Below are 22,670 nucleotides of genomic sequence, written 5' to 3' on the forward strand. Positions count from 1 at the left end.
GATACTAGAAGATACCCAATGACAACTAGTGACTCTTGGAAAAGAGTTAAAGCTTGTGGATTCTTTCAAAGCACCATAATTGATACACAGGTGCCAATATTTGGTATTTAGAAGTGGAAAAGAAGTACCAGTAGATAAGTGGTAAAATAAGAGGATGCAAGAGAGAAAAAGTCAGGAATGCTGTTAGTATAAATGGCCCACCTTTAAGAATACCTTGGTTTTAAAGTAGGCTTTCAAAAGGGGATTTAAAAAATTTCCCAAGCTGGATCCTTTGGGAGGATCATGAATGATGGGTGACATTCTTTTCTTCTTTCTCAATGACCAGTCCCTACCTCTACTCCTGCCACCAAGGGGCACAGAGAAATACTGATTTTCTCCATTTAACTTGCAACTGTAGACAGTATAACAACCAACCCAGGTCTCTGCCTAGTTACAACTCTGAATCATCCCTTTGTGGGATGACACAAAGGCACTCCTTGGGTAGGTGACTCACCCATACTCAACAGAGAACAATGTTCAGGCTAGTAGGAAATAGGAGAAAATAAGGACAGTATCAATTAAAAAAATTAGGCAATGAGGTTGAGAAAACCTTGCATTAAATGTTACTTTCATAGTGTGTGTATTTTAAATTTCAAATAGGTAATTATTTGTAAGAAAACATCACAAGAGTGATGTATGCACAAACTATTTTAATTATTTTATAATAGTAACTAAAGTTAAAATAAGGTACGACACTATAATGCTTTTTGATGGTTTTGTTAGAGGCTATGACTAAAGTTCAACCAAAAGAAACATAAGTTGGAAAGGTAAAAACTGAAAGTATTTTAAGCCCTTGAAGGTAACAGATAAGAACTTCTAGACCAGGGGTCCCTGACCAGGCAACTTGAATTCAATGCTTCTTTTGGGAGTCAGTCCACTCACCTTCTCTGCTAAGGAACTTCCAGTGTCCCTGAAGCTCTAACAACCAGGGACATGAACATGGATACCCTTTCCAAACTCAGGGGTCTCACAGTTTAAGTAACTTTTCACAGCAAGATGGGGATATATCATTTGAATTAGTGGGCTCTCAAATCTATGAATTGCTTCAGGAATTCTGTAAATGTATGGTTTGAATTTCATTTCAAAAACTGTGATTAAAATATGCATATGAAAATTACATTCCAATTTTAGCATATAAAACCACAAACCTGCTAACCCTCATTTACATATAATTCTCATTTATAGTTAGTAAATGCTATACATGTTAACTTATGGAGAAAATTAATTATAAAACACCTTCCTTTATATTTTACACATTCAGTTTCAAAGAAAAACTTTATTTTACTTAAAATACCTTGCTTCTCTTAACCAGAGATTAATTAAAAAAGAGATTATTTTAAAAACATTGAAAAATCTAACAGATGATAAAAATATAAGGAGAAAGATTGAATGGTTACTATTTTATACCTATTTATACTTTAATGCCAAGCAAATTCACCAGAAATTATGGTACATTTAATGTCAGTGGAAAATACTTTAACATGTTCTCCACAAGCCACTGACATTTTGAAACTTATAATAAATGCAAGTTTAATGCTGAGATCTGGCAAACTCTCTAGCCTATGAGGAAGACCAGGTAAATGCTCCTCATCTTTACTAAAATTTCATCTAGAACAGGAAGGATTCAAATGCCCCAAGAACAGCAATACACACCAGAGAAACATGAAAAACAAGAAAATATCCCAACATTCTGGTTTTGTTTGGAAAACATTTTCAGGTCTCTGGTATGTAACATTATCTTATGAAACATTATGCAAGTCTACTCTGGAACCTAGTATGAGAGTTACTTAGCTGCCTGAATTCAGAGGAGTCCCAGATATGTTCATTGTTTTTAACCGCATGCCCTTTAAAGAAGGCAGCACCACCCTTTAAAGCGCATGTGCAAAGGATACTCTTCACTATTCCGGATGTCCACTACCAGGAGCTTTGGTTTACTGGACTTGGACTTCTTGGTGGGTGTTTTGAAGTGGCCTGTCACTGTGAGCTCACACAAGTCAATCAGGTCCTCTGCTGAAATCCGCGGTGAAACTTCTGACTTTAGGTCATTTAATGGGATGGCTTCTCTTGACTGAAAGAAATGTACAAATAACACAAATATTGAGAATAATACAAAGAGAAAAACTAGAGCCAATATAAAATATCTGAATACCAATCACTATAGTTATATAGGAGAACAGGAAACCATTTCATAGTCCACTGTGTGACTGACTGTATTCCTTACTGCTGGGGTTTACTTTTTTTATTAGTCACACATACAGGAAAACATTACTCTTTTGTCTACCACAAGCTCATGGTTCAAATGTGATAGAAACGATGAGAAACATTTTTACTTATGAAAGTACTGTGTATCTTTAAAGGCTGCTCTTTTAAGCACATTCACTTTTCTTTAAGTATAATTATAGTTGTTATGAATCACATTAATTACAAATTCTGGTAATATGAGAAATTGCACTGTAATGTAACTCAGTACTCATACTGCTTAAAGATAGTAGTTCTAATATATGCATTCAACTTTTATAACCTAATTTATATTACATATAAATGGTTGCCTGGAAATTAGATTGTCAGAGATGAGTAAAGAGCAACATACTGCTTTTTGGATAGTAAACCAAATTGACAGCTGTGGATGAAAAAGGCCACACACTCAACCTGACGAGCTCAGGGGAGGCCTGCACGGCGGCCTCACAAGCTCAGAGACCTAGAGTAACCACACAGGATTGTTGTGTGAACATAACAATTCCTAACTAAAAGCAAGTCACGGCAGGTAGGCATGTCCTAGGCCAGTATCTTCCTAGACAAAGTTTATCTTTACCTTAACTGAACCTGTCTATTGTCATTTTGCATCTATGATGACACATCTTTGAAATATCTGGGTAATCCACCTTTTTCCAGACCTTCCAGAGCACAACCTCCCACCAGATCATGGAACCCCTTGTTGTTAACTTGTTCTCCAGCACACTACTTGTATGTGCTCTAAATATTGTTAACTGCCCTATACCCACCAATGTAAAGGGAATATGTGTCTATCTGTTTTTATTCTATACCCACTCTCAGAGAGTTTTCTGCTTTGCTTTCTCCTGTCTCCCTAATTGACAACCACCAATAAATTTCGTGTAACCCTTCTTATGCCTCCTCCTTTGATTCTAATGTATAAAATAAGGTGCAAAACTGTCATTCTCTGGAGCGTTTTTTTTCAATCTGTTGAGATTCTGCTTCCCAGCAATTGCCATCATTTTGGCTCGAATAAACTTATAAAAATTCTCTAGCGGGAGTCCCCAAAAAGTTGGGCCCAAGGAAGCACACACCAAGGCACATCATAAATACATTACCAAAATTACAGATAAGCAGAGAATCTTAAAAGCAGCAAGAGAAAAGGAGAGAGTTACCTACAAAGTAGGCCCCATAAGACTATCAGCTGATTTCTCTAAAGAAACCTTACAGGCAAGAAGGGGCTGGAAAGAAGTATCTGAAGTCATGAAAGGCAAGGACCTACAACCAAGATGACTCTATCCAGCAAAGCTTTCATTTAGAATGGAAGGGCAGATAAAGCACTTCCAAGATAAGGTCAAGTTAAAGGAACTCATCATCATCAAGCCCTTATTATATGAAATGTTAAAGGGACTTAGATCTAAGAAAAAGAAGATAAAAAATATGAACAGTAAAATGACAACAAACTCACAACTATCAACAACCGAACCTAGAAAATAAAAACAAACTAAGGGAACAACTAGAACAGAAACAGAATCACAGAAATGGACATCTCATGGAGGGTTATCAGTGGGGAAAGGGAGGGAGGTGAATGGGGGAAAAGGTACCGGGAATAAGAAGCACAATTTATAGGCACAAAATAAACAGGGTGAGGTTAAGAACAGTATGGGAAATGGAGAAGCCAAAGAACTTATAAGTATGACACATGGACATGAACTAATTGGGGGGTGTGGGTAGGGGAGCACAGGGAGGAGGGGAATAAAGGGGGGATGGGACAACTGTAACAGCATAATCAATAAAATACATTTAAAAAAAGAAAAAAATACAGAATGTAGTTTTTCTTTAATTATACAGTTTACATGCAATTTTACTACTCATTGTATAATTTCTACTTAGAGGCATAAAAATAAAACTTCCTCTGTACAACTTTTTTTCTCACTTAGTATCATGGGTATTGTCATGGTCCTGTGTATGATTTCAAATATGGGACTTTGTTTATGGACAATGTAGAAGAATTTAGGACAACTATATAACAACTCTGAAAGCATCTGTTAATTATCAGTTCTGTCGAAGAACCTTCATATACAAAGCATATTAAGCATAGATGTCCAAGTACTAGAAATCAGTTTGAAAACTTATTAGCAGTTTTACTGAAAAAAGCCATTTTTCCACAGATTGGGCTCTTTTGAATGGCTATGTAAATATATTAGTGATAATATTAACCAAGCAAGCACATTTTGGTACTAAGAAAAGCATTTTGCTATGTTCATTAAACTATTGGAAGAATGACTCTATCATGTCTGCTAAGAGTCTGAAATTGTAGACTTTTAATGAGAGTGTACCTGTTTACCTTTATGTTGTGTATGCAACCAGCAAACTTAAGGACATAACTGTATACACTTATGTTTCATATTTTAAGCCTCCTAAATAACTACAGAGGCATTTTTAACATGTGAATGCAGGGTTGGCATCCAGAACATTTTTCACATTTTCTATCATGAATCCAGGAACTAACTTCAACCTAGTTACGTGAGACAGAAATCTAGAGCATCACTGACTCATTCTTCCTTGTTCCTCATTCCCAAGTAACAAAGCCCCAATACCACCACAATTATCTCTTGAATCTATTCCAATTCATAGTCCTGTCTCACACTTCACTGTCCCTTGCATGGACTATAGAAGTTGTCACCTCTCTCTCCATTCCTTTTTTCTTGGCTTCCCCCTTTACCTAAAGTCATTCCCTTTAATACAGCTTCCAAATGCCATCTGTGTCAAAAAGAAAAACCTTATCACATAACTTTCATAATTAAAAACACTGAATGGTTCCTTGACAATGAGAGAATTAGATCCCAATTCCTTACTACAGCACATAAATCCCATTACAAAGTCATCCCTGTGTGTAGTAGGCAGGAGATCACAGGCTCTAGGCTTTGAGGTCAGATACCTGGACCCAGATTTGGCCACCCCGTTTTCAGTATGTGACTTTGGGTACGATATTGAACCTCTCCTACAATTTCTTCATCTCCATGAAGTATTTTAGAATGGCGTCTCACATACTGTTTCAGCGGTTTTCTCACCCTTCACTACCTCGTATTTTACGCTTTGGTGCCAGCAGACTATTTGCTTTTTCATACCACTGTACCTTTGCACATAGGGTTTCCTCTGCTTAGATGCCATACTTTGTCCATCTAATGAGTTACTGCTTACTTTTCAGGTGTCGGCTGAAACGCTACTATCTTTGTGATAAGGGCCTTTATTTTTAACTTCTCACAGGTTTAGTTTTTAATTTCTCTTCTGTGTCCCCACAGGTATCTGGCACACCCGGTTATTATAACAGGATTATAATATAATGGGAAGGATTATTCCCTTCCCATTAGTGCTTGACAGCTCCTCAAGGACAAGGAAAATGGCTTTTACACCTCTTTCTTCCCCTGGACCTGGTATATTACCAGACACAAAACGGTATTAAAGTATTCACTGACTATAAATGAATAATATTTATAAATCTTCCATTACTTTTCCTGAGTCGTATTGTGCTATGGGGTGCGCAGTTTCCATGTCTTTCGTGCTTTTATCCGTAAAGCTAGTATAAGGTATGGCACAAAGCAATCAGTAGCTATTGTTTTGAATGAGTGACTAAAATAAAATCACTAAATGAGTAAATAAAATATGATTAAATAATGCTACAGAGCAAAATCTATTCTTATGTCTGGATGAAGTCTTGAGGGATGGCGCATCATCAGATGAGCTCTAGCCTCGGAGCACTGCGGTGGCTAGTCGAGAACAGAACACGGAAATCTGCCTTTACCTCCATCATTTCTACAGCTGTCTTCCCTTTCCTCACCTGAAAAGTTGAAGACGATAGTTGCTATTACATAAAGTTTGCAAAATATACTCTAATTAATTGAATAAAGTTAGGTGGATATTAAATATTTGTAATTCTTAAGAAAATAGGCAAACAAATTTAATGATAATAAACACATTAATAAAGAAAAAGTAGTTAAATACTAAATTGGATGTTTGCGGAAAATCAATAAAGCTAGACAATCTGTATATGAACTGTACTTGTGCATGTATGATCAGAAATAAGAAAAATATAAACAAATATATTTTTATATTTTTCTTATTTTTGAATGTTGCCAAAGGTAACTTTACTTTTTTATAATTATTTTTATTGTTGTTCAAGTAGAGTTGTATGTTCCTTTGGTTTCTCATTTCTAATTATAAGTAAATGAGAAAAATATAAGCATATAAAATGCTTGAAAATAATACAATACTATACACAATTCTATATTATTCAATTATTAAAATATTGATTCTATTACTTCCAAAAAATCTGTATATGCCTATATATCAATAGGCCTACGCTGAGCTGAACAGAATGTGTGTGTGTGTGTGTGTGTATATTCAAAAGTCATAGGAAATCTGAGTAGACAGTGAATACAGGTAAAATTTTAAAGTTTTTAAATGATTACTTTGAAAAAAAATGCCAAATACATTTCCCACCCCCACACAATTTTATGCCACTTTTGAAAATTAGAGAATCCTTATGATTTAGTGACTGTTCTAAAGCAAAGAAAACACTGAAAAGTTACCCCAGGTCATTTCATGAAGCCACCTTAACCTAATATGTAAGTCTGATAAAGAGAGCACAAAATACACACACACACACACACACACACACACACACACACACTTTCATCAATATTCCATATGAGTAGAGATTTTAAAAAAAATCTCAAAAGTAGAAAACCAAATACAGTAGCTCTTTAAGAATAACATACAATGACAAAGTAGAGATTCCAGGAATGAAGGATGGTTTAACATTATGACAATTTAAAAAATTATTCATCATCTTTAATTAAAGGACACAAAGCATATAATCATCACTATAGGTGACACAAGGACATATATAAAAACCTTCACATTTATTTCCAATTTTAGAAATAGAAAAACTCATGGTAAACACATATCAGAAGGAAATTTAATTAGAATTATATAAGATGTTCTTTAGGACAGACTTTCTTTAACTCAAATATTTGATATTCGACTTAATGATCAACCACAGAGGCAGACTTAGTAAAATGAAAATGCACAAATGTATTACAGGTATAAGCAATATTATTTATTATAGATATGGCAGTTGCTATGGAGACAATAAAAATAAAGGGTATAAATATTGGAAAAATAAATTATTTTTATTTCTAGATATAATTTTCTAAGAAAATAAAAAATAATCATGAAAATCTAATAAAACTGATAAAAAGAGGATAAGATATGGTGTCAAATTTGTGTAAAGAAATATTATTTATATATTAAAATCATATTTTAGAAAAAACATTTATTAATAGGAAAAATATTCAGAATATATTATCATGCAGAGAAAGACCCTAAAAATGATAAATTCACTATGACACCAGTTTGGGAATATTATCATAGGAAATCTCTCTCTATATATATATGTGTGTGTGTGTAATGTGTGTGTGTGTGTGTGTGTGTGTGTATCTTGGAAAAGTCCAGCCATTGTTAATATGAGAATGGTTTGCATGATATCAATGTAACCTGGCGGCCAAGGAGAGTGGGCCAGAATGTACACGTGTGAACAATGATGACTTCACTCTACTAGTCAGTAGGGGCAGTAGAAGCCATTGAGGGAGTAGGTATACTGTGTGGCTGTCCACTCAAAATGACTGAGCCAGTAGAACAACAAATCTGCATCAAACTTTGTGTTAAGCTTGAACATTCATTCGTACACTGAAACTACTGAATGACTCAGAAGGCCACAGCTAAAGGCAGCTGATGATTGGCAGCTTCATCAAGACAACACACCCACTCATGCATCATGCTTTTTGGCAAGACATCAAATCACCCAGGTGACTCAGACCCCCTACAGCCTAGATTTGGTGCCCTGTGACTTCTGACTTTTCCAAAAACTAAAATCACCTTTGAAAGGAAGAGATTTCAGACCATTGATGAGGTTCAAGAAAATATGACAGGGCAACTGATGGAGACTGGGAGAACTGTGTGTGGTCCCAAGGTGCCTACTTTGAAGGGGGCTGAGGAGTCATTGTCCTATGTACAATGTTTCTTATATCTTGCATCTTATTCAATAATTGTCTCTATTTTTTACAGTACATGGCTGGATACCTTGTGCATAGACCTTGTATAATTTCATACACACACACACACATACACACACACACATATAAATGATTGATAGGGATTGTATGAGTGGTGATCTATGAGTGATGAATTAATTTGTTTTCTTAATACTTTTCTGTGTTTAAGTTTTATCCATTAAGTACAAGTTATTTTGTAAAATTTAAACATTTATAAAAATGTATGATATTTTCAACTATCATTATTAATATATAACTCTCTTAAATACTTCATAAACTATAAATCTAATTTGAAGACAATTCTTATCAAATGTTTACAGTATTACAAAAAGGTTTTACAAATGAGAAGCCACTGTTATGCTCAGCATTACAGGTAATCGGGCACATTGTAGGTCAATGTGGCACTGGATAACATGTAGTGATGTTAAAGAAAAACAATCAAATCACTACTATGCTTATATTCAGATAAAATTAGTAATTATAAAAAAGATATCAGTAAGTAGGGCAGGCTTTCACACACTCAAGTTTAAAAATGGGACATACAAATGGTAATATAGATGAACGAATAAAAATTTTGAGATTTACTGAAATGTTTCATTGGTAAGGACTCTGCCTTTTGCATGAAGAAATACTTGAATAAACTGATATTTTCCCCCTCTTTATCAAATGTATGAAGAATTCAGAAAAAAGGTCCTATGAATTACATGAAAACATTTAATATGCTTTTCCAAACTTTTACCAACACAATTGAAAGTTATCATCATCACTACATAATTATATTTTTCCTAGTTTAACATAAAATAGTGAAAAAATGATTTAGTAGATTAACACCTAAGTGGCTGCTGTTTTTCTTAACAATAATTTTGTTACTTTTAAGAGTAATATATTTTTATCCTGCATTCAGAAACATATGATCATATGATCATATGTACATATGATGGGACATATGTACATATGATATATGATGTACATATGATCATATGTACAATGCACACATATTACCAGATTAAAAAGCAATAACAGACACCCTTCCCTATGGATAAAAGCAGTTTTCATATAAAATGCTAGTGTTTGGTGTGTGTGTTTAGGTGTAGGTTGGAGAGTAAGATAAAAATCTTAAAAAAAAATATTAGCCTCTCCGAGGCTGTTTGGAAATGAAAGATTCTGAAACATATTTGCAGTGGCTGGGAATAAATATCAATAACATAAATATAAAAGAATATGAGTATAAACAATGGAAGCACGCAGGTGACAGCACAGAGCCGGGTACATCAAACTTCTGAGGGTTTTTCTCAGGCACACAGTGACCTCAGAATGTCTACAGAACAAGTTCTTTGACCCAATTTATAATCTCTTCACTTTGAAAGCAAAGTAGCATTTGGTAAATATCTACTTTGAAATTTAAGAACTTAAAATAAGGCAGTACAGAAGTGAGATACATTGCTATACATTTCGTACAGAGAGAGCTCTGAGTTTTCAGCAAAACAATATTTTAAAGGGGGGGGAGTTGGTTGTAGGGGGAATATAGAAAGAACTGTACTTGAACAACAATAAAAAGTTAAAAAAACCCAAATATTTTTAAAAGAATATTAAATTTCACCAAGTAATTATAATTGGAACACTAACTGGAATACAAAAATAATCTTCTAAAGGAAAAGTGGAATGTGAATCAGAATGTATACAAAGCAAAAGTAGGCATGCTTATTGCCCTGACTGGTTGTGGCTCAGTGGGTTGGGCATTGTACCACAAACCAAAAAGGTCACCAGTTCCACTCCCAGTCAGGACACATGCCTGGACTGCATGGCCAGGCCACCAGTTGGGGGCATTAGAGAGGCAACTAATTGATGTTTCTCTCACACTCTCTTCCTCTCTTTCTCCCTCCCTTCTCCTCTGTCTAAAATAAATAAAGAAATTAATATATAAATAAAATCTTATAAAAATTAGGCATGCTTATGAGGCAGGGAACATCACAGGGCTGACCATGAATTAAATAATGTATATTTTAACACAATAAATACACACTTTTTCTTGAGGACGACTTGCAAAAATAAATGTCAAAGATTTTTTTTCACGTGATATATGATGTTTCTAGGACAGGGGCTGGATCAATATAAACATACAGATGACAGCAAGAGCTGGGTGCATCAATAGCTTAAATTTCTTATATATTTTTTTGTATCTCCCAGAGAAGGAGCTAAAATGTTTGCTACATGATACAGCTGTAACAGGAGGCTCAGTGATGCTGTCCCTATGTTGAGACAAAAAGGCTCTTCTAATATGCTATAAAATAATAGAAGGTACCAACAAAAGTCACAGGGGAGGTCGTAGCTAAAGGGTCACATGTTTGAAATTATCAGCCTAGAAATTACAGTTTAAGTCATGAGAAAGAGTAAACAGTCTGAAGAAAAAGGAGAAAATGGCAGGGAGAAATCCTAATTTTAGCAGGCATATCCACATATGAGAAAAATCTTACATTATGTAAAGTATTAACAAGACTTGGGAATACATAAAGTTGAGATTCTTCAGGGGAATATCTATCAATTCTTATTTATCCACATGTCTACCATAAATAACTCTTCTTTCTTAGTGCTAGATATTTCAAGGTCATATATGAGGAGGGACAGGCTTTTGCAAATGGCATGGACAGACATGAACTACTATCTCGTAGGAATGTTAAAGAAAAATTACCTTCAAAACCTATCAGTCTACAAAGATATATTTATTAATATATTTAACATAATGAATTGTTTCAGTGGCTGTTACTATTTTTATTTCTCCCTCATTTTTAGAGAAAATAGGGAGAGGCTGCTATTTCTGATGTAGAAATATAGCATCTAAAATGGAGTTTGAAATAAAACTGTCATGCTCTGGAAGCTGCATAATGTAGCTCTCACACTAGAGAGAGATTTTCCTCCCTCAAATAAAAGAGAGAGAATGTACATCAATATGAAACAAAAGAATAGTGGAGATGGGTTTTTTTCAGAGATTATGGATTTTAGGCAAGTTTTCACAGATGTGTCCCTGAAAAATTATGTGTAAGCTGAATTTCTGTCAAGAGAGTAGTTTTCCCTTTGATGTACAGTAACATTTTGGAGATATTTCATTTCTCTAGCCTTCAATTATGTCATGTATAGAAAGAAGGAGCAGGAGTAGATATGTTCACTTTGGCACTAGAATTCTATGGACTTATTTCTGATTGATTTTTCAACTGGTAACAGGTGCCCAAATTCTTGCTTACCTCCTGGGTTAGATAATTTAGAAACCTGTACATAATTCTTAACATTACCAGAGGAGTTTCTACAAAAGAGATTCAGGAGTGATTAAAATTGTGAGGCTTAGCAAAGTGTTGTTCATAAAGCATGATATGCTTATATTAACCTAGATTAATAAAAACTCATGCATTTCAAGCCAAGTAACTGGGAAATTTGCACAGTTTCAACTCACTTAAGTTAGGCAGAAGAGATTACAGTAAGTGAATCACTCTCATATCAGTGATTTCTGGGTCAAAAAGGGGTCAATGTGGAAACGTGTGTTGGGAGAGGTGGACAGAGCTACTGTGTATTAGTTTCTATAAGCTTCTGAGAATAGTTTTCAAGATAAAACCAGAGCCTGATAAATTCCCTCGGCTGAAGTAAACAAGACTAAAAAGTTAAACACGGCAGCAGCTCCTCTCCGCGGAGCTGCTAAGGGTGGAGTTTGTGTTTTTCTTTCAGGAATGTGATAGAGCTGCCATTCCACATACAACGCTGTGCTCAGCTTTCAGTGGCAGCTGAGACTCAGAGTAGAGCCAGATGGTGGCTTAGAGGTTACAGTCCAATTGACATTTTCATCCCAAACTCTAACTTTCTAAGGTCCGCTCTTAACTTGAATGTGGGTGCTGCTTCACTACCCTTCTCTCTCACTCTTACCCTTTTCCTTATACAATGAAGTGATAAGCGCTACCATGTTTGCTCAGGTGTTCTTTGTTACTTGGGAAATTCTCCCATAACTTCCATCACTACATAACCAAAAAATGTCATATAATGACCAAAATATTATCTGTCTGGAAGCTTCAGTGAATCCCTGTGGAAGTCTGGAGATCTCTTTCTCATGGTTACTGCTGAGCCAAGGACAATGTAGTGAGCTCTCACGTGCTTGTGGTATTAACTGTTATTACTGTGATAATTAGCTTGTAAAATACTCAGCTAATGTCATGAATCAGCCAACCATTTTTATTTTAACATAATTCACACGTTCCAAGTGAAGGGAAATTCAAAGTTTTAGCTGTGAAGTTAGAAGACTATCTAGAATCTTATAATAAAGGAAGAATGTCAATTGCTTTCTATTATCTAATCATTTATTTTACCACACTATAAACCATCCCACACAATTCTTATAAGAATATAAATACAGAAGTTTCAATGTCCATAAAGTATTTAGCTGAATTTCAAACTTCTTTCATGTAAATGAAGAGAGTCTGTTTTTAACGAAGTCAGAGAGCTTGTACGCATGTACGACCAACCCAAAAGCAGCGATCCCCGAATTGCATTTTACGTTTATAATACACAACACACATTGTGGAATATGAATAGATAAATCTAGATAGATCTTTCCATAATGCTAAATTGGTTAGTACCATTTCTTTCATACTTTCTCATTTAAAACAAAAGCATTTCAGCAATAAACTAATTTTTCATTTCATTTAAGATCTGACTAGAGTGGTAGATTCTGAAACATAAATTCAGCATGAATAAATATAGAATTTTATGAGAAAATCCAATTATTTTATATACAAAAATCTGTTAATCATAATAGCAATTACAAATATTCAAATAGCAATTACAATATACAAATTTAGGACAAATGCAATAGATAAATTACTGCAATATTTATCTTAGATATATTCTATTTTAAAGTTGTTAAATTAAAAGCAGTCTTCATACCCTCTTTTGGCTTACTGTAAATTATTATGCAATAAAAAGGTAATCTAAGAAAAGAAAAATTATTTTATAAAGAAGTTAAAGGCAATATTTCTTGTGGGGAGGTAAGCCCTTAAATACTACAGTGACTATAAAATGTACACATGGTAATTTCAACAGGACTATATGTACATTTCAACATGGTAAAATGTATTTCAACAATTACATACCCCCAATTTTTTTATTCTTTGGCATTTCTCACCACATTGCGCTCAAAAGTTTGCTTTTATAGAAAAAATAAAACAGATATTCTGTTGCAAAACCAGAAGATAAACTTATTGGTTTAAACACACAAGGCTACTTTAATTAAAATGATAATGCTATAAATAGTAAGAATACTATATATAATCAAGAATTAACCAACAAATGACAAATGAATATATAAAGCTACAAGTTAGTACAACCTTTCAAGAAAGGTAATAAAAAATTGCACATTATTAGAAATAATTACCTCCTTTGAATCAATCAAGATACAATGAATTTCTTGGTGTTTTAAATTTAATAAAAGTTATTTTTTTACTCTGGCTGGTAAATTTTTCAGTAAGCTTTCACTGCTTTTCAACTCTAGCCAATTTTTTTCTACCTCCTTCCTGAAATCACAGAATTGCCCATTCTATGAATTCTTGTGATATTTCCACCCAGTGGTGAGCAAAGACCTTATATTTAACTCTGGCTTAAACTAAAAGTCGGGCAGTTTCTGATAGGACTCTGCATAGGGAGCCTAGATTCAGAGCTGATTCCAAAGCTGAAGCGTAAGAAAAGGACAGAGCTCAGGAGTCAATAGTCACGGCTTATCTTAACTTCCGACTTAATGTTAGAACAACCTGTTGAAAAGACATTTCATAAAACTCTTAAAAAATCAGAGTGATGGCATAATCAATAAAATATATTTTAAAAAATCAGAGTGTACTTTCATAACATGAGAATATTTGTCTTTTAAGCTCCAAAACTGAAAAACATTACAAACGATCTAAGTGTAAAATAAAAATGTCCATCATCACCACTATTATATAATATTGTTAAGGTGAAGTGGGTGAAACAATAATAAAAGGATATAAACTGTATAAATTGGAAAAGAGAAAAATTATCAATAATTGGCAGACGATATATAACTGGAAAATCTGAATCAACCGAAAAACTATCACAAACAATGAGAGAACAATTATATGGCTGAGAAAGGACAATGATGATGTTTATGAAAACTCACGCTGTTTAAAGTGTGCCAGCAGCAATCCTCTCGACACCACCAGGAAGTACTTAATGTTATTATCTCTACATTATGCACAACAAGGAAACCGATCCATAGCTGATGTGGCAGAGCTGAGAGTCAGGAAATCATGTCTGCATACTTAATTAATATACCAAACTACTTGTAAAGTTAACAATCTTTCTGTACATTAAAAAAAAACTAGAAAATAAAGTAAAATAAAATATCCCAATAATAATAGTAACAGAAAGCTAAAATAGACATAATCCTAATAAGAAATAAGCAGGAAAACTATATAATGTCATAGAAGAACTTTTAAAAAGTAGAAAGACATACTCTTCTTGGAAAAAATTAACAATATCATTTGTACATTTTCCCTACTTATACATGTATCAAAATGATTTTTTTCCTCAGAGAAGGGAGAAAAAAGACATTCTACAATTCATGTAAAAACATAGTTCCAAATGTATTATATTATTTTAATGAACTCTTGGTACTGGAAAGGAAATAAACTGAAACAGATGAATATAAATGGAAAAATTTAGAAATGAATATAAATACATGTGGGAATCTAATTTACCATTAGGACTATTTAGAATCAATGAGAACCATGTAGTTCATTCAAGAAAAAACATTTTATTAATCTTAAACTAATTCAAATACTTATTTGATAATATAAAAGCTTAAAATCTATCAATTAAGTTTGTAGGACTCAACTACTCCATTTGTTTTACTTAATTTCTGTAGGATTTTTGAACAATAATCTACAATTCATATTGATGTATTTTAGAACAATTGCAGGTTAGCAAGGTTTTTATTTGCTCATTTTGACTTTGGGAGAAACAAAGAAAGAAAGAACCTTTAGCAACGATTCCCCGAAGACATGAGAATGTTGCAGATAAAAGCTGTCTTTTCTTTTTTCATTGTACACCTTTCTTACTGGGTTAACAGACTGAATTTGTAGTAGTAGGTTTATTTCTCACATAACATGGCTTGTTTATTTATTTTGCATATTTTATAGGATACACTGGGAGGAGGGCGAGAATAAACAGCCTATTTATACACTGGGTTTGTGAAAGTCATCAGACTGACTGAATCCTGGCTGTAACTACTAGGTCTATTGTCGCTAGCCTTTCTGTAGAACTGCGCCAGAATTCATTTCTCTTTAAATGCCACGGAATGTCACTGAGACACAAAATGACATCCCTGAACTTTGATGTTTCATAAGAAAGATCTCAGTGCAAGACACCAAATATTCATTAGAAGTCAGAATTAACCTGTCTGAGCCCATCACTCTTGGAGAAAGTGTCTTCTAGAGACTTACTGGTGAAAAAAAACACTGCTACAGGAGCCGACGCAAATCAATAGTGAATTAAATTGGTCTGCAGAGGAATAAACACTGTCAGCAACATAACCTTCCCGGCAAGCGCAATGTGGATATGTTAATGCTGTGTTAGAGTAACATGTGATGTTTATAGGAAAGTGTGAGCTGTCTCGGATCAGTTCAGCTGCTAGATTGGGCAAGTCCTAATAGCATATTCTACAAAATATCATGACAACGGTTATTTTCAACAGAGATGACAATAACATTTATTTTCTTAAGTGTTTCTCATCAAGAACTCCATCTCCAACATCCTCCTGCCCAGAACTTCTAAATAACCCTCTTTTCCTTCCCAGCACAACAACACCCCCGCCCCCGCAAAAAAAAAAATCTTCCCCGATGTGTGGGAGAGAGTTAGGCAGACTTTAGCAGAACAAGTATGACAGGCCAGGCACAGAAGGTCAGCAGGGTGGAAAGCCCCGAGTGTCTAGCAACTGGTAAAACTGAAAACACAAGGAGCTTGCCCCCAGGGTAACCTTTCCTACCCTGTAGCATTGGCTGGGCATGTGGTTTGGACCCTCCCCTGAACCTTCCTCCTCTGGCATGCTGCTGGTCATGCAAGTTAGACCCCCCTTAGAAGGGGGAGGAAGAGGGCCAGAAAATGGTCTGTAAGCATTAAGGCCCCAGGCAATGAGGTTCTGACTCACATCAAATACATCTAGGCCTTGGCTGCATTTCAGCTCAGGCACAGAAAGGCAGCAAAACCAGACAGGCGACACCATGGCTGACATCAGGACCAGCTGCACTGATTAATGACTTAGCAGTAGAGACCATCACCCCGAAAGGACACACCCTCACTGAGCCCCCTAGACAAATACTGTCAAGACAGAGGACCCAACGAGCTTCTCCCTCTCGGGAACATGCCCGAGTCTTTCCTGCACCCCCTCTTCTCTCACAGGGGCATTATCTTTCCCTTTCTCTATCCTAAACACCAAGGACCCCTTCTTTTGCCTCTGTAACTTGTTTCCTCAGTTTCCTCACTTCCTCTACCTCTGGGACTTTCTAAATAAACTTTCTCTTATAGTTTGATTCTTGGCTCTGAATTCTTTCTTAGCCAGAACTCAAGTACCGCGGTTGCTGAACCAAGGTCCGGTCTGACTCCACTGGTATAACACCTGGTGTCATTCTCACTGGCAACAACACAACACTCTAGAAAATCTTCTAATGCCCATTCAGTCATATTTGTCTGGCTCTGGGCATTTTTTCTGCCCTTGTTTTACTTGCTGTTTATAGGTCACTGCTCCATTCAGAACAGACTTTTTGCAAAAGTGAAATTTCCACAATTAAAAAAATGGCATTTTCTAATTTGATGACTTAGGATGAGAGGATCCAGAGATTCCTGTAACCCAAAGGAAGAAAACATTTTAAAAAAATATTTTATTTATTTATTTTTAGAGAGAGGGGAAGGGAAGGAGAAAGAGTGGGAGAGAAATATCAATGTATGGTTGCCTCTCATGAGTCCCCTGCTGGGAACTGGCCTGCAACCCAGGCATGTGCCCTGACTGGGAATTGAACTGCGATCATCTGGTTCACAGGCCCGTGCTCAATACACTGAGCTACACCAGCCAGGGCGGAAGAAAACATTTTTAATAGGCAACTATGAAATTTAAGTTCCCAGGATAACCTCACAAAAAAGGGATAATAGTACACATATAAAAATATAGTGACATGATATTTAACATCTAAATATTTCAAGTATCACACTGCTGCAGTTAAACAATTAAATTTTTTACATGGGAAAAATATAAAAAGTCATAGGGGAAAAGCAATAATAAAACATGTATCACTAATTTACAGTTTCTTGACTGAAAATAGAGAATGACACTTCAGTTATTTGGTAAATTTATTTATTTTTAACTGTTGCATTCTACAAAGGATTTTGGTCTAGTTTATTATTTCTAACAATCTAAGACACGTTTTTAATCCCTTTCTGATACAATATTTCCACCTGCCAAGTAGTGTTATGGTGTGCTTAATTAAGTTTTCCCCCAATTTGGAACTTACAGATCATGGAAAAGGAAGCTAATATGAAATGATAACAATTTTGCTCACTCTGGATTTGAGAGGCTCTGTTTTAAAGAACATCTGAGGCTGGAAAATGAAGGCGATGGTGGTGATGAGGGTGAGGCTGGCAGTGCTGATTCCCCTCCCCTGTGTCTGAACTAAAGATGTTCCCAACCACCTTTCCTCAAGTGCCCTCACTTAGCAAGATACGCTGAAAAGATCCAGTCCACCCCATTATGAAATGAAGACCTTTCTGCAGCTGTAAAGCCCCTAACAGATTAAGTTGTCAAGTGCTTACGTAGGTGCTCAGTAATGTTTGCTGAATGAATAAAACTTAAGTCAAAATTCTTTTAAAATTATGAGGAAAAAAGGAAAATTGAAGCCTTAAAGAAATCATCCTCGCCCTGGTTGTTGTAGCTCAGTGGATTTAGTACATGCTTTTGAACCAAAGAATCGGGGGTCGATTCCCAGTCAGGGCACATGCCTGGGTTGCAGGCCAGTTCCCAGCAGGGGACACACGAGAGGCAACTATACATTGATGTTTCTCTCCCTTTCTCCTTCCCCTCCCCTCTAAAGATAAATAAAATCTTTAGAAAAATCATTCTCTCTCCTGTTTTTCCTTAAACACTACCAATATTTCTCTTGCTTTTCTACATTTCTTCTCTTAAAATAAAATTGCTCACATTTTTAAGTTTTCAGCAGGGAGAATACTTTGTCACTTTCAATTATTGATGCTTTCTACGTTATATGAAAATTGTGTTTATACTCATATGTACTCATGTATTAACACCCTGCACTTATTACTAAGATCTTTATTAATTCGTCATTCATTTAATAGGGTTACCTTTTACCAATTTCAAGAGAGAAAACATCATAAAATGGAGTAGGAAACATAAGTTTTTGAGTCCTGGAAGGTTTTCTCACTCTAACTTATTTCTACATAAAGAGCTTTCAAAATACCACTGTTATATATAGGTCAGTACTTCTGACTGCAGAACAGGAAGGGGTGGGAAGTGATTTAAAAGAGGGCTTGTCCTTGGCGGTAGAAACAGCACGAGAGGCGCAGAGCTTGCTGTGTGGTGAAATGGGTGCTGGTTCTGGTTCATGAAAGCAAACTTGCCAAAACAGGTTAGACATAGGTAACCAAAAATAAGTAGATTAGTATAAAAATACAGAATCAATAAAAATAACAATGTAACCACAAATATGAATGTCTTATCATTAAGTCCACCCCTCATGAATAAACATTTCTGTTTAGCTGCAAAGTCATGAGAAAACTGTATGCACATTTGTGAAGAACTGCCCCAGAACCTTCAGAGAACCACAGATTCCATGAGTCAACCCTCAGAGATAGATTTAGTAGATATGGGAGGGTTGCGAAGCCTCAAATATGCATTTTTTTTACAAGTATTACAGAGCATTTTGAAGATCATCTTTCAGATACACTGTGTTATAGGAAACAGCTAGAATAGGCAAAAGAGGATTTTCACATTCAGCCATCAGAGAGTGCATGGTTCTGCTAACACCTTGATGTTGGACTTTCAGCCTCCAGAAGGATGAGACAATAAAACTACTGTTGTTTTAAGTAAAAAAAAATGATTATGCTAAACCTGAAGAACAGATTAGAGAAGAAAAAGAATGGATGCAGAAAATTGTTGTAGAAGGCAGGTAAGAGAAGATGGTGATTTGACTAAAACGATGGCATCAGAGATAGAAAGACAGACATATTTATGGAATGGGCTTTTCAATTGATTGAATATGGAAGGTGAATCAGGAGTCAAGGATGAATCTAGATAATTCCTTGGATAAACTGAGAAATGATAATGGTGATTATTGATGTAGAGAATACGGAAGGAGCAAGAGCTTTAAGGCGAAAAGAAAATAAATTCAGTTTTGGGCATGCTGAATTACAGGCTGCTCCTATTGAGCAGGCACTGGCTATACGGGTTTCCTACAGCTAACAAGAGAAGCTGGGCCGAGACTAATAACTGTCTCCATAGCAAACATATGAAGCAAGTATATAGGACCGTCTAATACCTGTCTTGTGAGAGAACAGAAAAGGGTCTACGCACAACACTGAGAAATGCTGTATATGATGACAGGGAAAGACAGGGGACACAGTGGAAGATACTGAGTGGAGGTTACAGAGGTGAAAGAGGAAAGTGAGGACATTGGGGTAAAGTAATGTTTAAAAAAGAGAACCGTTGAATGTTCTGAGGCTTCCTAAGAGATCAAGTGAGAACACAGCTGAATAGAATAATTTGTGACTTTTATCAGGGGAATGGAGAAAGTAGACTATAAAGTTAAGAGAATATAAGATTTTTTTGTTTTTCTCATTTGTTACTTTCAGTTTTACAATATATCCGCATATGAACATATGAAAAAAATCATATGGTTCCTGACTTTTTCTGACTTATTTCACTTATCATGGAATCTGTATGATCTTATTAATCAATGTCTCTCCAAAAATTTAATTAAGAAAAAAAGGTCAAAGCTGCAACCTCATGTTAATGAATGATGCTACAGAGAAATTACATTTTTAATAAAGTTTTCCCTAAGATTAAAGAAAGAATAAAGTGTCCTAGAGAGTAAGATAAATACATTCTCTGTGTGTGCATGTATGTGTACACATAATAAAATAATTTAGCCATGTAAATATAAACCTATTCTAAAGTGGTGATATTCTCTACCTTTGAATTTACATGTAATTAAGACAATAACATGATATTCTTGCAATCTCTCATTCCTGCTTCAGTGATGTGAGGTATTTATCACCAACAATTTGTCCAGGAATTTTAATGCAGCTTTCAGGTATGACTAGCTAACTGAATAGTAACTGGATAATCTGGTGACCTTATGATCCTGAAAAATGGATGAAAATATAATGACAGGCTATTTTAAACAATAAACATAAGATAAATTATATGTAAAGCAAACAATCAGCTAAATTATTAAACACTAAAGAATAACAAGTAGTATAAATTACAAAATAATAAGCCTATTTCTATTAAACTTCATTTTCCTTAACGTGATGTTAATAAATATAGTTTTTCCACAGAATTTTAAAGCAGGCATTGATGAAGTGTCCAGTTCTGATTGACTACTCAACATCAGCTGCTTGCTTTCTTTACTTGGCAAACAAGTTGTCACTGGCTCTCTCCAAGGTGGAGGAGTTCTCTCTGACTAACAGGAATACAACCTTGACTTAGCTTAGAGACAGGTCAAAGATATTCTCCTCTGAGGATCGGCTCTACTAAGAAATAACTGCCATTGCAACACTCCCAGTATAACATCAGACAGACTGTAGAAATCTTGCTGGTGTATGTCCTCTCAACAAGCCAAGGCATTTCTTGCCAAAGACTCAGCTTTCACTAACACCATTCTTCTCAGTAGAAGGGCTCATAATTAATTAAAATACAGAACAATAAAATCAACTTGGGTTCATAGAGTTTAAGAATATACCTTCCTGCTTGGCCATTTTTTTGATTGTCTTTCTCCTCTCTTCCTTCAACTACTTACATAGCTTCATGATAATTACTATAGAGTAGAATATATTTATGAAGAGTGCTAAGCTCACTTAAATAAAATGTAAGAAAGGTTAAATACAATTAGCACATACAATATGATGATATCACTAATAAGGAGAAAAGATCTGTGGTGGGCTTACACTATGAAACTCTAGAAAGGTATATTCAAAGTAAAAAGTGATTACATGCATAATTAGAGTAACTACATAAAGTTATTTAAAATTTAATTTCAGGCCTGTGTATTTAAGAACTCCTTTATTTTACTGTGAATAGTTACAACTGCCCGGCTTCTTTCAACTCTTTGAGTACTTACTATTCAAAGTCGCAAGCTGAGTGTTATCATAAAATCTTGGCCCCTGCATACTCAACACACCAGAACCTTAACAGCAGAACTCCACAGCGTTGCAAGCTCCCTCATTAGCAGAGAAAATGTGACCTATTCCAGTGAATGGCCTCTTTACCAAAGTACAGTGTGCATGAGAAAGAGTAAGCAAAACAAAATTCAATGAATGTACATCATTATTTTTATTTTCCGTAAGTCTCTTATTAGGGTGGTGTTGAGGTTGCTCATGGCAATGAAATTCCTGATCTCCTTTCCCCGTATAAATTCTATCTTTCAAAAGCTAGCTGAAATAATATAACTTGATAAAGGCAATCAATAAATACATAGTATAAGTAAGATGTTACAAAAGTGATAAGAGAAATACCCATTTTATCTATATCTTAAAGGTTGGGATGTGAAGGGTTATCATTTATTTTCTAGATATAGAAACTTAATTTGGAATTTTCAAAGGAAAATATCTCCCTTTTCTGAAGAGTTAAGAAAGAGGGTATTTATTTAGCTTTGTTTTATTTTGGGATTTGTGCATTTTTAAATTTTAGGTGGTAAAATATCTTTATTATTTCCAATTTTATTAAATAATGATCTGAGAAATATTTTCTGCATTATTTCCACTTAATTTTTTTTGTTGTTAAGCTCCATGATCACTTGGAAAAGTTTATGTCTGAGTACAGGTGTAACGACATCTTAAAACAACATCTGTCCAATGACTATTATACAAATAGAGCAAAAGTAATATCTTTTCACCACAAGTAGGTGGTAGTATTATGAAGACTTATTAAGAATTGAAGGGCTGGATCAATTCTGTAAAAATTGCTGAATGATTCTATGATGTTTTGAATCTCAAAGTAAGAATGAAAGACTACAGCAAAGTACAATGTAGTAG

General features: G+C 35.0%; 1 protein-coding gene across 3 annotated transcripts in view; it reads right to left on the reverse strand.

Moving 5' to 3' along the window:
• The window catches only part of TBCK (TBC1 domain containing kinase), a 186,122-nt gene that overhangs the window by 30,302 nt on the left and 133,150 nt on the right, over positions 1-22,670 (reverse strand). For all 3 annotated transcript variants that reach the window (XM_037154438.2, XM_037154439.2, XM_053657031.1), the window contains exon 24: positions 1,932-2,107. In XM_037154438.2, coding sequence (XP_037010333.2) covers positions 1,932-2,107 — 176 coding nt within the window. The remainder of the gene's footprint in view (positions 1-1,931; positions 2,108-22,670) is intronic.

Source organism: Artibeus jamaicensis, unplaced genomic scaffold (genome assembly GCF_021234435.1).
Source record: "Artibeus jamaicensis isolate MK-2021 breed Jamaican fruit bat unplaced genomic scaffold, CSHL_Jam_final scaffold_3222, whole genome shotgun sequence".
NCBI lineage: Eukaryota > Metazoa > Chordata > Mammalia > Chiroptera > Phyllostomidae > Artibeus > Artibeus jamaicensis.